General features: G+C 34.8%; 1 protein-coding gene across 4 annotated transcripts; it reads left to right on the top strand.

The window, feature by feature from the left end:
• The first annotated feature begins 1,168 nt into the window (after positions 1-1,168).
• On the top strand, positions 1,169-17,068 carry LOC148626909 (uncharacterized). Of its 4 annotated transcripts, XM_088560002.1 has the most exons (14): positions 1,170-1,397; positions 1,665-1,727; positions 5,951-6,055; positions 6,329-6,433; positions 6,956-7,114; positions 7,892-7,999; positions 8,293-8,382; positions 8,607-8,714; positions 8,957-9,055; positions 11,903-12,028; positions 12,379-12,483; positions 13,973-14,068; positions 15,698-15,796; positions 16,783-17,068. In XM_088560002.1, exons 1-14 carry the CDS (start codon positions 1,268-1,270, stop codon positions 16,929-16,931), a joined length of 1,542 nt encoding a protein of 513 aa, XP_088416128.1. In that variant the 5' UTR covers positions 1,170-1,267; the 3' UTR covers positions 16,932-17,068. The 4 variants fall into 4 exon arrangements, with proteins under 4 accessions (XP_088415992.1, XP_088416128.1, XP_088416213.1 ...); XM_088559866.1 differs by lacking the exons at positions 7,892-7,999; positions 8,293-8,382; positions 8,607-8,714; positions 8,957-9,055 and adding an exon at positions 9,109-10,437 and having other exon boundaries at positions 1,169-1,397; XM_088560087.1 differs by lacking the exons at positions 7,892-7,999; positions 8,293-8,382; positions 8,607-8,714 and having other exon boundaries at positions 1,171-1,397.
• Positions 17,069-17,695: the final 627 nt, after the last annotated feature.

Genomic DNA, 17,695 nt, shown 5'->3' with positions numbered 1-17,695 from the left:
GGGGAACAAAGGGGAAATCTGGCGATGACAGATAATAGGGAAAGTCCATGCAAATCAACATGACCTGGGGAAGAAATGGGAAATCTGGCGATGACAGAGAATAGGGAAAGTCAATGCAAATCAACATGAACTGGGGAACAAACGGGAAATCTGGCGATGACAGAGAATAGGGAAATTCAACACAAATCAACATGACCTGGGGTACAAAGGGCAAATCTGACGATGACAGAGAATATGGAAAGTCAATGCAAATCAACATGACCTGGGGAAGAAATGGGAAATCTGGCGATGACAGAGAATAGGGAAAGTCAATGCAAATCAACATGAACTGGGGAACAAAGGGGAAATCTGGCGATGACAGAGAATAGGGAAATGAATCAGTGTAACGTTTCGTTCATTTAAGAAATCAAAATTTGTATCTCCTGTGATTACTCAAGACGAGGAATATAATTTCGATGAACATTGAGAATTTTCCCAAAATTGAGGGACTTCATTTGGATGACGATAAACCACACATATTTCGGGAAGACAAGCACATTTCGCATTTGAATCTCAGTATCCATTTTTTTTTCATTATTACCATGAGGTTCGCAAAGGTTGTTAAGTCAACTATTTTCACACCAAGCGTCTTGGTTCATTTGGTAATAAAAAGTTTGGTTGTAACTTCATTCGTTCAATCTGTCTTCTATAGTTACACACACAAGATACGCTATGCCAACCTGGCATAATTTTTACTTTTACAATACTTCCAATTCATACTAGCACTATGATCACTTCTTTGTCAAATAGCTATCACTCCGAATGTAATAACTAAAACACACTGAACCTAAATCTACTCATTATAAGTGCATTATATGTGTGCATGCAGTTGATCAAAAGTAGTCAAAATAAAGTTGAAAATGTTTACTTTAAAGTCATATTTGTAATGTTCATATGTATAGTAATATTGTTTACTAGAGTAATTTGTCACCTATCACTTATATTCAACTCAGTTTGGTGAAAATTTCTACGAACAAAGTACCAATAATGTATAATGATTTATTGAAAGCCTAATTTTCTTAGCATTGCAAGGGTATGCATCTTTAAGTTTATTTATCTTGGAAAATCACAGTGAAATTTTATAAAATTAATTAGAAACTGGTTAGCCGTCTACAGTACGCATGTGTGATACTTTCCATAGCGACGGTGTATCATTTATGACGTTATGGTTTAGTAACGTTCCTTATCGTCGGGATTTTGCAACTGCGAAGTGGATAAAGCATTCAAGATGATGAAATTATTGCTGAAAAGAATGGCAGAGGCTCCCCCGCCTGATCCAGAACCAGAACCAGAACCAGAACCATCGAGTCCCGAGTCCATCGCCAGTAAATCAAACTCCGTTATTCACAGAAAGCCAAGTATGTTAGTTTTAATCAAAAACAAACTTGAAATTTCTCAACTAATGTCTCAGGACTGCATTGTCAACTACATGTATAATATTTGAAAGTTCCAAGCAAGATTATATGTTTTTAAAGTTTTGTCAGAAACGAGGAAATGACACAGGTTAAGATGTAATTAAAAAAATGATCATGAAGCCACGTACTATACATATAACGTAGAAAGCAAAAACTGAAGAAAAAAACAACAACAAAACGATTAAACTTTGCAGTAATTTTTGTTTTCAGTAACCCGAACACCTATGGGAGAATATATTATTCAGCCAGGAGGAAAGCCGCTGACTTCTCTGGGCAAGTAATTAACATATATGTAATAGCACTTAATAACTAGAATAGTTATATAGATAGCAGTGATTTATCGAATGTTTCCTATGTAAAAAAATCGATAATTCACACTGAAATAAATTCCTTCATTTCACACTCGGAGTTTCTCCCGCCAAAAAGTATCAACACAAATGTCAATCCGCCGTTAACAAAACTTAAAAATCGTGTTGAAAATAGGAGTGAATAATGGAGGAAATCTATATAATGAATATGATCATGAATAACTATAATATATTTAGTCGTGCTAAGAACCCATACAGATTTAACTTAAACAGCAAATTATATCTAGGCGTTCTTCGGCACACGTGACCATTTAATTATCCTATTAACACCAGATAGTTAGTTAAGTTAAAACATAGTTTATGTGTAATAAAAAATGGATAAGACACAAATAAAATAACACACTTATGAAGTCTTCTCCTGAAAAAATAATAATTATAATAATTAAATTACAATAAAGTTGAAACAAACAAATTCAAGTTTTACAAAGTTAAGACGAGACAGGAAAAATATAACATTAGGTTTATCTGGTGTAATGTGATGAGATATGAACAGATTCAGCTCGAGCAATAAGGAATCTTTTAGTGCATTTAAGTTTTTGTCGATCTTCTAGTTTTCTCTATCCGATTTCGTGTTATACTTCTCCGATTTGGTAAATATTGATAAGCCAGTTATTATTCTAGCAGCTTCAAGTTGTAAAGTTTCTAGCTTTTGAGTGATTATCCCAGACCTCTGAAGCATATTCGAATAACGGTCGGATATACACATGAATAGTTTTTTTTCTAAGTGATTCCGAGAAAGTTTAAATTTTAATTTTTTTAGAATATGCTACCTAGATATTCTATATTTATGTATCGTTCCACTTTGCGTCGTCACTAAAAGTAATTCAAATTGTTTGTGAGATTTGCTAAGTGGAGTGTCTTTTCCGTTCGGGCTGAATATCGACTGAGGACACCATAGTATCTGTTTTATTTGGTTTAAATATAACGGAATAGGTATGGTGTATATGTCAAAGAGTCGAAAACCCCACTGAAATGAAAATATCAGCTAAAGGCCATCCATTGGTCTTCAGTGAACGACGAGGAAATCCTCATACCACAGGGCAGACTACAGCTGGCCCCAAAATATCATAAGTTATTAACACACAGGTACAGGGAAAGAGTTGCCCCTATATACTCAAGTAACATAGAAAATAGACTAAAGGTGATAACGAAGCAAGAAATACAGACGCCAGAAATTCCTGACTTGGGACAAGCGTAAAAAAATGCGGCGGGTTTCAAGTACTTAGGCGCGATCACAATCCTCTCCCTTTAAAATCTGGCCACTGAGGAAATAACAGTAAAAAAATAAATCGCGGATACTCCATGTTATCATTGATTTACCACGGGGTGACCATTTATGCTGCATTATTTAACCCCGAGCGATAGCCCGTGGTAGAACAATGATAAAATGGAGTTTCCGTGATTTATTTCGATTCTAATGGGACAATTACGGTACTTTTTTTACATTATCGTGACCTATTACGGTAACCTTAGACCTGCCACATTTTTTGTCTATATATGGCTGTATACTTTACGCTTTGTCAATTGAAATGGTCGCTTGTGGAACTTTGCTTTGTATTTTTTCATAATGAAGGAAAGGGCGAATTGAGTAGAACGATGTTAGATATGGCAATAGTCATTTGCAATATAAGGTCACAATATTAACACATGGACAGGTACAATGTTTCATTCATTGACGATTGTTATTGTTTGTTTTCATACATGATGGCGCACGTGGCACGTGGCAAGTGCTACTGTGTACGTGTATAAGTGATTTTTTTACGGAATATAATACAACTTTTTCTAAAACATAACGTTTAATATTTTTATTAAATATGAATTTGATGTTCATTCACGCTACTGAAATGAATGAAAAAATCTGATACACATCGGAATGTTACGTGTGTTTGTTTACACGTGATTAAGGTGGGCAGTAATTTTCACAAAAGCCATGCCCAATTATTCGCGTGCTGCTCATATAGCAATCAAAAATCAACCACAGTTGTGGTTTCAAAGCCCTTTGAAGACGTCATATTGGAATACACAATTAAACACACATAAAAATCAGTTTAAAACGGTCTGAGTCCATGAAAGTAAAGTAATATTGTAATACTGAAGTAAAGTTAAGTTCCTTAACCAAGTTTTTGATCATTTATCAAAGGATTTATATATGCATGTATTAAACTCCTTGGTTTATCCAACGATAAAAGATCGCAATCAATAACATTTTTTTAAATTTCTGTTATGCCATTGCTTAAGTAGCCGAAAAATGAATTATCAGCAAATAGCCTACGAAGGGAAAAGAGACGTTCTGTTATGTCATTCATATAGATTATGAATAAAAGGGGATAAATACTGATCCTTTCGGTACTCCAGTAATTGATGAACTGTGGATCGTTCTGGTAGAAATCCCGATTGAAACTTGTAAAGTAAAATGTATTTACAACCCTTTCTATTTCTTTCCAAACACAGTTTATAAGAAAGGGCAAAGAAGTATCACCTTTCTTGATAATGGGAATCGCGTTTGAAAGTTTCCACTACGAGGGAAATACATCATGCATGCTGTAATGATTTGTTGAATGCTAATAATTGTGGCTAAGCAATAATTTCGGGCATATTTTTAACATCATATGACTTATCAGGTCTGGCCCTGATGCCTTATTTAGCCTGATAATTTGTATGACGTCGACAATGTCATATTACAACGCCTAATGGTTTCTTCATTTATATCCATTTACTATTGGAAATATTCATTTTCGAAATGTAATCTATGATGCATGTTTGGGACCATTTACAGTGGAATTCTCCGAGAATTTGATTTGATTCTATATTTGCACACTGAACCTACGTTATACCACAGCGCACAAAGTATCAGCTGTACTGAAGTCTCTGGGAAAAAAGTCACTTATGGTCATTGATGTCCAATATAAACACATCGCTCTATAGACGAATGAAGCAAGTTTAATACTAATTCTGCTGAAATCCAGAAATTTTTTATCGAGATAAAAATGTATCTCTTAAATATCATACACCTGTGTTTTACGTGTGTTTCTTGCTTTTACGAGAACGGGAAGTTTACATGAAATGATCGGTTAGCATTGAACATAACACAGTTTCCGATTCAGGCACAGGGGCTAGTCACAAGACTATAGGTCATATACATATTCATTAGCACTCCCGGGCTATCTATAACTATTCATTGCCAGTTGTTTAAACTAGTTCCTAATCTGATTCCCTGGTAAATATCATACGATAAGCGACCCAAAGATCGCTACAATAATTTCATACACGTGTGTGTGTGTGTGTGTGGTTTTTTTTTTGCTTGGATGAGAACGGGAAGTTTATATTAAAAGTTGAATTGATCGGCCAAGATTTTAGCAGAAGTAACCCGATTTTAGGGCATTCGTGGCATGTAAGCTAAAATCAGTGACGGAGAATATTTGACGATTATCTATTTCATTTCTGAACTTTATAACACTTACACTTAACGTCTATAGTGTGCCTTCATTCTTGTCGAAGCAACTAAAAATAGATTTTAATACACAAGAAATTTAACACGTGTTTATTACATTTGACAATAACAAAAACAAAAGGGGAAATACTTTATAAGTCTCGATTGAGCAACTATCCATATAACAAAAGAAAAAGTTTCAAATTTTCACGGCGTGTTTACTTTCTTTACCAAGAACAATTAAGGTCCTGACCCTATGGTCCCATACATTGATATTATGGGAACAGTGACAAATGAAGTGTTATTCATTAATGCAATGAAGGTAGGAAACCTACATTCGTTCACTAGCATTATAACATGTTGATTTTTTTCTTTCTTCTGTTTGACTAAGTCAAGACAGTCGGAATACACAAAAATATATCGGTTGAATATTCTCTCTTGAAAAAAAAAACTATATGAATGGCATTTTACATTTCACTACTATTTTTTTCTCATATTGCTGTACACCAAAGTTTTATTATTTTTTTTAGGCTTCGTTTGTTTGCTTTTTGTATTAGTCTGTTTGTTGAGTTTCTATGAAGCGCTTTAGTATGACATCAACTCTAATATAATTGCATATTTTGGCTTTTTAAGTTATTATAGTCCATGAAAACTAAAATGAAAAAAGCAAAGAGTGACATTTACTGGTATTTTGACAGGTGATCCGTGTGCAGGACCTGCAGACTATTATCCTACCCTAAACCTGACTAAACCGTCAGCAGCGCAATACTCCATTGTCGGTAGGCAGAAACCTAAAGAACAGGGTAGGTATCGCATGTAGAAGTTATAGAAAATATTTTGATAGGGAGTAACACTGCACAATGACTTCATGTTCCAACTCATCGACCAAAATAAGTAGTAAATTTCAAAATTTGAGATTAAAAAAAAAAACGCACAAGAATTTGAAGTTCTAACTAATCGATCAAAATCATAATATATATTACCTACCTTTTATAACATCAATTCATTTTAAACAGTAGCTTGGTTTAATTTTTCATTAGCTTCTATATATTATTTCAAATGATGTATGTTTATAGATAAAACTCGAGCAGGACCTGCTGACTATGGAACATCCGGAGACCTTATTTGGAAAAAGCAATACGCTTTAAAGGGTAGAACAAAGTGTTATTTCGACGAAGAAGGTACGGCTTTTCTATGTGACTTGATTCAATACGAAAATGAAAAATTACGTATAGACTAAATAATCCGATATTAACTCATATTGTTTGCTTTTTTTCGATATTTTCATGTGTTTTTTGTTATATATATCTTAGTTGAAGCCTTAAAACTATGTTGGATCTTTTTGTGAAGCAAATTAAGATAAAGCACCTACCACTTTATAAGCGATGAGTATGGGATTTAAAAAAATGAATTACTATAACAAAAATAATAACACAACAACTTCTTTCTAAGCCATGGACAAAACAAATGATTCAATATATTCTCACATTACATAACAACGCAGATTTCCTTGTGCGAAAAAAACCTCACTAAAAAGATCCTAGCTCCCATTCTCCTCGAAATTCTCGAAAAAAAGGTCTGTCCTTAAACGACATTAAGGGGATAACTTATGTATATATGTAGTGATATGGAAACCTTGATCTTTGACAGATTTACACCATCCATTCACGATCCTCATGTTTTCATTTCTCTCGTCCTAACAGCATCAAAATATTCCACTGATCTTATTGGTCCTGCTAAATACAACGTCAGATATAGAAATTTAGGAGAAGGAGGGCCAAAGTACAGTATGGCCCACAAACAGCCCCAGGATATAATAACTGGACCACCAAATAGTATGGTCCAGCCAGTAGACACCCATGGTAGGTCGGAAAAAATAAGCCAGCACCAACTGTATGTCCCGCTGTCAGTGCAAACACAAGAGTTTAATCACAACAGAAAATGTAGCTTACTTTATTTTCATTATATAAATCAATAAAATTTTGGGCAAAGTGAAAAAAACATCTACATCTGCACGTACATGCATTAAAGATTAACTATACAGTTGCACTAGTATCTTAGTTCACTATAGGTGCGTTCAGAGTAGTATCAATGGTATTTACCAATAATTTCCATTCTAGCTTCTATAGCCTCTTCGATCAATACTTTTTACCGTTGCAATAACATGAGGTTAGAAACTCTCGAATATAATAATTTGTACCGTTGGTTTAAGGAGGTAGACCAAGGGTAAGGTACATAACTCGTACAAGTCGTTGGAACGTTTGTGTAAAGCATTTTACACCAATCTCATCTAATCATCAAAGTAACTCGGATTGAGTTCATCCTATTTTAAATGAAAGCTTGATACGTTTTGGTGAAATTGAATATTATGCAAACCTATCACTGATTTTAAGAGTTATGACCCTTACCTCAGGTCTCCCTCTTTAAGTTGTCTACCGACGATTTAAAATGTTATGCTTTAAAATGCATTACCGATATTTTACTCTGAACTCACATGTTGCATAACTTGCACATTTTTATAAAGTAAATTCTTTTTTTCACGAATAAGTGTTTTGTGCGACAGTTGACTATTTGTCACTCACTTGAAACTTAATGAATGTTTCGTTCCACATTGATATTCATTGCTCCTAATTTTGAAGGTGATGGTACACCAGGTCCTAATTACAGACCGAATTCCCGTTACTGGACCCGTGGTTCTCAAAAATCCATGGGTATTGCCCGAAAGCAAAAGGTTGCCAATGGTCCAGGTACAAAAGAACAACTTCATATACCATTTTCGATTAGTAACGATACACAGAAAGAAAAGATCGTTATTGGAGAAAATATAAATCAAGATTTTGTTTAGTTACAAATTGAATTCTTTCCAGTAAAGAGCATGTCAAACAGACTATAATATATTGTGTTTAATGTCAACAGGAACTTGATTGATTCAGTACCTTGTCAAATTTCCTAATGAATATATGAACAAAACCATATCGAATTTGTTTAATATAATGTATAAAAACGATAATTTCATACTTAAAATACATTGCACTTTAAGGACCGGCTGACCACGATATTCAATCCCCAAAAAGTGGACCTGCGAAATCATTCGGTATTAAACTTCCTCCGCCGCCAAATATTCAGAGAAGTAAGTTCGAAGGCTAGTTATAAAGATAGTACTTTTTTTTATTTGTCATTCATTTCATCTATATAATTTGCAGTTTCTTTTGAGATTTGGTCGTTACCTTTTGTAAATGTTCAACTAAATAGTGTGGTTCTTTTGATAGTTTAAAGATGAACTACTTGAGTGACATTTTCTTTCAAAAAATTGAATCAGATACTAGCGCCATAACGATTTAATATTTCTATCAGCGGTTAATAAGTTTAGTCCAGGACCAAACAGCTACGATCTTGGCACCACTATCGGGTCAGCTACAGCGAAAAGTATTTCCGGTCGGCATCCAGAAACTCCGCTAACAGGTAGATTGGGGTATAGTGTAGCTTGTTAGCATCCATTAACCACAGAAAAGAAAGGTTGAAGGCTTTGCTCATTTGTAATAATTAATCTGTAAATCCCTTATCGAAATAAATAAAATACAAATTTGTATTAATTCATTTATAACTACTTTCTTACTATATCTTGCTCATATTCTTTTCATTTTCTTTCTTGTTTATTTATTCCTTTTCCCATTCGCACTTTCATGATATTATGTCATTTTCAGCCATGGCAAATGCTACGCCATCCCCGGCAACTTACTATCCAGGTCAAAAGAAGAAGAAGAAGAGTGTCACACTAGCATACCGATGGTTCGATATAGCAGGTAGGTGGTTTTGCATGTACTTTTTCTTTAATTCAATGTTTTCTTTGTTTCAGTACCAAGACTAAACCTAGCCAGTGCACCAACATCGAACCGATATATGATGGACTCTGTGATGGACATAAGGACCAATACAGGGAGAGCTCCGTCTGTATTAGAGCGGTATACTTCCTACTCACAACTACAGCCAAGTCATGATCTTTTGAGTCCACGGTTCTTCGCTGGTACTCCCGCACCAAATCAGTATAACATAAAATCCTCCATCGGGAGATTCTCCGGCACAACGATAAAAGGAAACAGGAGACGAAATTTTGACAGAGCAAAACAAGACTGTTCATTTCTACTTCCGGAAGTAATAGATAGATACCCTGCACCTAATAGTTATCGTACTGACAAGTCTACTATCTGTCAAAATTCAGGGGTCAGTTTCAAGGGGAAGAGGGGTGGTCCCTTTCAAACAAACAAAGGACAAATGTTCATAAGACCTCAATATAATGAAAGAGACAAAATGTCGGAAACGTATGATACAACATCGTATGTAGGTAAATCGTCAGGTGTATCCTTTAAAGGCAATAGGAGAAGGCAGATTATTATGGAACCCAAACATGCTAATGCTGGTTTCCTGTTACCAAATCTTATAGAGGCTACACCGGGTCCTGGTAGCTATAATATAAAATCAACATTTGGTAAAGGAAATGCAGTGTCGTTCAAAGGTAGAAAAACTGGCCCATTTCAAACGACTAGGGGAGCTACCTATATTGGACCTGAACTGAATGATAGAGACGTAAGACCTGGACATTACACACTTGCGTCGCCTATTGGTAGTTCATCGGGAGTTTCTTTTAAGGGTAATAGGCAAAGGACATTCGAAAATGCAAGACAGTCGAATGCTGTCTTTTTGTTACCTAATGAAATAAGTGAGACACCTGCTCCAGGTTTTTATTCATCAAAAACATCAATAGGGAGCAGTACCAGTGTGTCGATGAAAGGGAGGAAGAGTGGACCTTTTCAGAGTAACAAAGGTCAGTCTCATGTTCCAGTTGAAGTGAATGACCGTGATAGCAACCCCGCGCCAAATGAGTACGACATCAGTTCGAGAAGGTCGTCTCGCAATAGTGGCATATCGATGAAAGGAGATCGACGTCGTACAATCGATACGGGACGGGAAACAAACGCAATGTTCTTAGTTGACAATATGACCAATGACACTCCAGGCCCCGGTGCGTATGAGTTGGACAGTGGGAGAACTGAAAACGGTACCAAATTGAAAGGGAGGCGACTCGGCCCATTCCAGACAACCAGTGGTGCAATGCACATAAAACCAGAATACGACGACAAAAGCAAGAGGCCACCTGTGGGGTCCTATAATATTTCAAAACCGACCGGTACGGGTGCACCATCGGCAACTTTCAAAGGGAGTCGTCCAAAGTCGTTATTTGGGGGTAACAATTTCTCCATGCTGTGAAGTTTTATCAATCAACCATTTTGTATGCATTTTGTGGTGGAGGCAAGAGCATTTTGATACAATAGGTGGAAGTGTCGTAGAAATGTGTATCCATAACAAAGTGTTCATAACTTTACGCGAAATTACAAAAGAATAATGCTTTCTATGAACATGACTTTCATTACATGTATAAAGATTTATTTATTTATTTATTTTTGCGGGGGGGGGGGTGTTGTGCATTTATGGAGTCAAGGGTGTATTCATATGATTAACTAACTCTTAATGATAACATCGAACTCTACACATTTGAAATTAAAATTTCCTTACCTATTTCTACGGATTAAGAATTTGCCTTTCTGACCAGGTTCAATTTATTTAGTTTTGAGTTAATTTCGTATTTGATGCATGAACTTATAATGCAATGTCACTACTTGGATTTAAGAATGTACGATCACTACTTTGATCTGAGTATAGTATGTACAACCACTACTTTGATCAAAGTATAGTATGTACAATCACTACTTTGATCTAAGTAAAATATGTACAATCACTACTTTGATATGAGTATAGTATGTACAATCACCACTTTGATATGAGTATAGTATGTACAATCACTACTTTGATCAACATCGTGTCACTTTTGGGGTATTAGTGTGCACGCTTACTGTATATCCTTTGTTTTACGATGTAAAAACGAACATTTTACATTAATCAGATTGATGTTACTTAGAACTCGTGTGTAATATACCATGTGCACATAATTCGAATTTCATTAGTTTTAATAAGAATGGAAACCCAACTTGGATTAACTTTGAAATTATTAAACGAATTCTTCTTAGTCAGCAAAGGCGGCTACGAGCCCGCGCACTCGCCCTCCCGTGTTGGGGGGAAAAATATTGCATGAAATAAAAAAAAATCACTGAAAAGTGTTGGCGCGCGTCCTTTTTGTTAACCAGCACGTTCTACTGTTATTAAATTCCTGTATACATCCCTATTCAGCATAGCCATGTAAGAATTGAAGAGATATTTTTGCAGAAATTTACATACCCGAAAACCAAACAATGTTCACAGAAATGTTGACCCATATAGTAATGTTGTTCCAGATAGCGTAGTGATAAACAGTTTAGAGGAAAGGCTGTACCAATACATTCTATAATTTAGATATTTTGTCTAAGATTATTCAGAGTTTCTCCCCGACAACAGTTGTGCTGGAGAAATACGATGTGTACCTGGTGTTTTTGGCGAGCTGCGGGTGAAACCATTTTTTCTCATTATTAATGGTAAAAACTTACTGTAACTTACAATGCTTTAAATGTTTATTTAGGGATAACTAACACAACAACACTTTACTCTCACTGTTTTCTGGGTTAAGTCCCACATTGACTTATATCCTTTTTTTACAATAGAGCCTGTCCGTCCTGGTCCTGCAGATTACGGTACAACAAAGATGAACATGAAGAAAGATCCAGCATACACAGTGAGACAACAAACCAAACCTTCTTATCCAGAATCTCTCAATTATGTCTCTAAAGGTGATTGTGTATTGAAGTTATTTATGCCTAACCAAGAAATGACCAAATTAGTAATTTACATTTATTGCTGTATTTCTGAGTTTTACATGCAGATCAGACACTAGGAATCTGTGACATAGCTGTTACTTAATCTTTGATAAATACATATTTTTCCAATTATTTTTCCATGAATGGACGAATTGTTGGAGAAATGTAACATATGTGTTTCCTACCACTCCACTTTCCCCTAGTAACACATTAAATTGAATTTATGAGAAAAAAATGAACAATGTAATAGTAATTTTCTTCTATGGGGCACACATACTACTTAATTCTTTCTTATATTCTATGTTTCTCTCTTATATTGACAGAAGTTGAAGATACACCAGGTGCAGGGAATTATCAAATAGCACGGAACATTTTACACAATGAGTCTCCGGCTTATTCAATGAAGCAGCAACTGAAGACTGTTGAAAGTGAGTTTTTGAGACAATAACTCGTCTTTCTACTGATTGAAGGTTTTTATACCAACAAAGTTTCAGAGTTTCAGCAAAACAAGATATATAAACACTGATTTGCATGCCATTTTAAGACATTTTGAAGGGAAGGGGTGTTAATTTAACCCTTCTTTCATTTTAGAATTTATATGTATTGAAATCAATACTGCTTTATATGATACAGAATCTTTAAACATCAAAAATGTATTAAAATACAAATGGTAAACGACAAGCTTTTTAAAAACAAAAATATACTTAATCTTTTTGTCATTTGAGACACTAAAATTGAAATCAAAGTACTGGTGCACTGTTTCAATTGAAGACTGAAAACTTAGTATACTCGAAAATCACTACAACATTGACAATGAATGGAATACAATTACATGTACACACAGAAATGAGACGACTTGCACCGTCGAAAATACTGATATGGGGTACAATATCATAAGTGAATCCAGTTGCATGTTAACTAATTTTAAAATCAAATCCTTACCAAGAAAATGAGACTCTGAAATTGTTTAGAAAAACACTGAAATAACCCGTACAGCTACATGTAATGGATGTGATGAAAATCACACTAACCCGTGGACGCAAAGTTGAGCTTTTTCTGTGGAGGTGTTATTTATACTTGGATGACTGCTATATCGATTGTCGATGATTTTATAACAGTCACAAAATAAACAACATAGGGACAACCGACAATAAAATTCCTAACTTAAGAGGTACATTAGAGGCATGTTTTAGTATGGTTAGTTACACTTTGGTGGTTAAATGTTCATAACCTACAGCTGCTTTTTCATTATATTTAAAGTAAAAAGTTCATTGTACTTTCGTTTTATTTACAGCTGAAGCATAGTCTTTGTACATAATAACTGGAATCAAGTGGACATTATCTATCAATGTGAACTTCATTTGGATAACCAAATACGTACCAAGCATTCTGTGATACTGTTAATTATTGTTTTAACTTTGCACCAGCCAAATGGAAAAGTCTGCTCCCTGTTAACGATTTATTTACCAATTTTGTACCCAGGATTTTACTTGTTGCGTTGACTGGAAACTTTTTTTCTGAAATGGATATTTTGTGATCAACAGAAAAATACCATTTCGGGTGGAAAATGGTAGATGTTATGTGCACGTGTTTAATTTGTTAACATTCACTTTCATTGTTAACACAAATCTCTGTGTGATATTTTGTATTTTCTTTCATAAATCGTGATGCATATGAATTACAAATATTTAACTTCGAGGTTTCAGTTTTGATTTTGTAACTAATACAGTCGTCTTTCTACCATGCAACTGTTTGACTGTCTGAACGTGTTTCAACCTCGATATTTTTGTGTATAATAAGGTTCCTGGAAAGTATCCAATATTCTTTGGTTGAATATTTTTGTCTTTTGTCTCAGTGAAGCATTAACACATATTTTTTTTTCAAATCTCATTCAACTTCGAAATTTCCATGTTGTAGGCGATGTACCCGCTCCTAACAAGTACGCATACGAAAAAAAAGGGAATGATCGCGGAGCCAAATTTTCTATGGGCAAAAGATTTAATATGCCAAATGGTAAGTACCAGTGGACGAAATGCCGTAGCGTAGTAATGGTTATGCATGTCGTCTCCAATTGGACACTGTTTTCCAAATCTCAATTAGTATATAGCGTCCCGGTCAGGGGCGGATGCAAGGTTTCAGGTTGGAAGCGTAAAAAGAATTAAAATTTGGGGAGGTGAAATTTGTGAAAAATCAAGATTTTATGCCCCCCCCAAAAAAAAGAGTTTTTCTTCCAATTTTAGGGCGGACGTATGCCCGGCACGCCCGTCCATGGATCCGAGCGGCTGAATTTGACTCATCGCAAGGATGCGGTCTTCTTGAATAAGCACCTCGAAGTAATTATACACTTGATAGTGGAAAACAAGTTCTTGTAGACTATATATACCTTTTTTCAGTTTTGCATTATTATTATTACGTATTCTCAGAGAGTTATCGTTCTTAGGATTCTGTCTTGAAGCCATCTAAAAAAAAACCTAGCAGTTGTTTCGCCTGTCTCCTAAAATCTATTCAGTTGTCCCATTTTTTATGTATATTATGTTGTATGACTTGAATTACCACATCCTATCTCTCATTTACTTCCCCGTATATGACACTACAGGCTATCTAAATTATATTAAATATTTCATCTTTCATTTTCTCTTTTGGTTCTCATTTAAAAAGAGCTCATAATTTTCTATTTATGCTCTTTTTGTGAACTTTATACATGCAGTCTTAAGTAGATGCTTTCTCTTATTCTTCACTCGTAACGTTATCGTTTATGTGTAAATATCAATACATGTATCAATACATGTATTATCATAAAATTAGGGACTGTATATTACATATAAACCCCGGATATGATACACGTGTACAACGTTTTAATTGTCGATTCTGTCCTCCTTATTTCTAAATGTCTGCACTCACATCTTTTCATTTGATAACTATTTTTCAAACGGTTTTCTAATAAGAACAGCTTTTAAATGATGTATAGCTGGTAAATTTTTCGCGCTCTCTCACTGAATTGGTGAGCAAACACCGCTCTCGGTCTAACATGTTACACTGTCTTTCTCACATATTCTGCTAAAGATAACCTTTCTTCTGCCAACGGATAAACTTTCTACTGCCAATGAATTACTGAAATTTATGATTTATGAATAGCTTTTGGAATTATACTTTCTGTTACGAACTTTTGTACTTATTTTACTATGTATACCTGTCAATTCCTAACACTATTGTACAAATTATCATCTTCTATCGGTATATGGATTGTATACTAGTATGTCAATGAATTCCTCATCATATTCCACTTTCTGTCTATAAACGGTCGTTCATATTGCACTTTCTGTCTATAAACGGTCGTTCATATTCCACTTTCTGTCTATAAACGGTCGTTCATATTGCACTTTCTATCTATATAAATCATCGTTCACATTCCACTTTCTACCTATGAAATCTAAACATTTTCGGTTTTGTTTTTCTTTCTATATGAAACACTGATTCTATTCATGTTTCTTCCTATGACTTGTGATTCATTCTTTAAATATAATTATATTCAACCCTATATGAATAATTGGTAATTATCAACTCTGTGAATTTGTTTTACTGAAATGTTCTCTTTTCTCATTTCTGTACACGAATTTACTTCTGTGCATGCTTGTAATGTAGCTATGAGTGATAACCCAGGACCCGGATCGTACTCACCAAAGTTATCTAGATCTGCTCCGAAGTATTCAATGAAAGGCAGAACAGAATTTATTGGTAAAAGTAAGTACATTAATATCTGGAAAAAATCTACTGAGACGCGGAAGATGTGGAGTGCAACCACAATCCATTTTCTAAATATTGTCTTCAATTGCCTTCGGTTTTTGAAAAGAAAAAAATAAATAACTGATTTATTTACCTGATTATGTTTTAAAGTAGTATTATCAGTAACAGTTCATTTCCGTATTTATACAATAATTAAAACGGAATTAAGTTCCCTATGGGTCCGAGTTCGTGAAGGTAATAGACTATACTCTAGCGGATGACAGAATTATAGACTTTCGAAAGTCTTCCTGTAATGCAGTCTCATTACCATCAAACCATCTGCAGTGAAGAGTACAACACATAAATACGACAGTGAATATAGTTAATGTCCAGTGTAGATATTAACATTTTGTAAAAGTACATGTATAAATACAGACTGGAAACAACTCTAGGTGTCATACGTGCAATAAGCCAAATGCAGACAAAGACAGACAGGCATGCAGCAAGGTTACAAAGAAAACACGTACAAAACGTTCTATATGATCATAAGTAGAAACGACGATTTTGACAGTCGACTAGGTTTACTCAAGCTGATATTAACGCAAAAGACTTTAGATTCCCGACTTGGTATAATTCTTGCACATTTGAAGCGTCTTACATACAAAGAGAGATAACTCCACTGAGTATACACCGAAAAATAGGGGGAGGGTAGAAAGTAAACAAAACAAAATACAGGCACACCAACTGGTGTGCTTGATATGTAAGTTACTAGGATCTGAATTCAAAGATAAAAAGCAAGGTAAAACATTTTGTTCGACATGCACATTTAAGCCTATTAAAAGTGGTAATAAAACAAAACAAAACAAAACAAAACAAAAAACAAAAAAAAAAAAAAAAAAAAAATGTAACGAAATGAATAGTAAACAAGGTCTTACAGAATTCTGTCATATACTTAAATGTCATATGGCTGCTCCAGAACACTAGTAGAATGTTTTATCTTACAGCTGCTGTTATACCCGGCCCAAATGCCTACAGTATTCCTCCTGGTATTAAACTCAATGACAGAAAGTGCGGAGCTACTCTGAAGAGCAGACCAAGTCCATACGTTTACTCAGGATTCAGGAGTAGGAAACTGATAGAACCAAAAGCGTGAATATTACAGAACACCTGAGAATGATTTCAGGAAGATATAACTTTTTGTGGACAAAAAAAAATCATAAAGTGTGATGATGAAAATATTGAAATATCATTTAAATAGCTAATAACATGATATTAAAATAAGTTCTGTTCTGTTTTGTTTTATTTTATATTTTTATTAGTACGTCTTGTATTCCTGAATGAATAATTCATGTTATGTACTGAATATTACATGTCAAAATCTGTATCACATGAGGTGTCAATCCGAGACTCCAATATCATTCCAAGTGCTACCACTTTTAATAGGTTAAAACTGTGTATATTGGACAAAATGTTTGACCTTGCTTTTTTATCTTTGAATTCATTTTATCATATATTTTAAGTATACTTCAAGTATGGTCCGTGAAGGGGTGCGATATAGGGTATGCGATATAGGTCTAGGGGTGTGTTATAGGGTATGCGATATATGTCAAGGGGTGGGTCTAGGGGTGTGTTATAGGGTATGCGATACATGTCAAGGGGTGGGTCTAGGGGTGTGTTATAGGGTATGCGATATATGTCAAGGGGTGGGTCTAGGGGTGTGTTATAGGGTATGCGATATATGTCAAGGGGTGGGTCTAGGGGTGTGTTATAGGGTATGCGATATATGTCAAGGGGTGTGATATAGGTTATTCGATATAGGTTAAACAATATAGGGTTCAAAGAAACACTTATATAATGCATATACAGAAAGATATATCTAATCTAAATATATGATATAGAGCGCTTAACAATCACAGT

The sequence above is a fragment of the Perna viridis genome, chromosome 1 (genome assembly GCF_037379345.1).
Source record: "Perna viridis isolate PV_CMFRI_1.1 ecotype Kerala chromosome 1, ASM3737934v1, whole genome shotgun sequence".
Taxonomy (NCBI): Eukaryota; Metazoa; Mollusca; class Bivalvia; order Mytilida; family Mytilidae; genus Perna; species Perna viridis.
The sequence above is the reverse complement of the archived record's forward strand: the minus strand, read 5'-3'. Positions and strand labels throughout refer to the sequence as shown.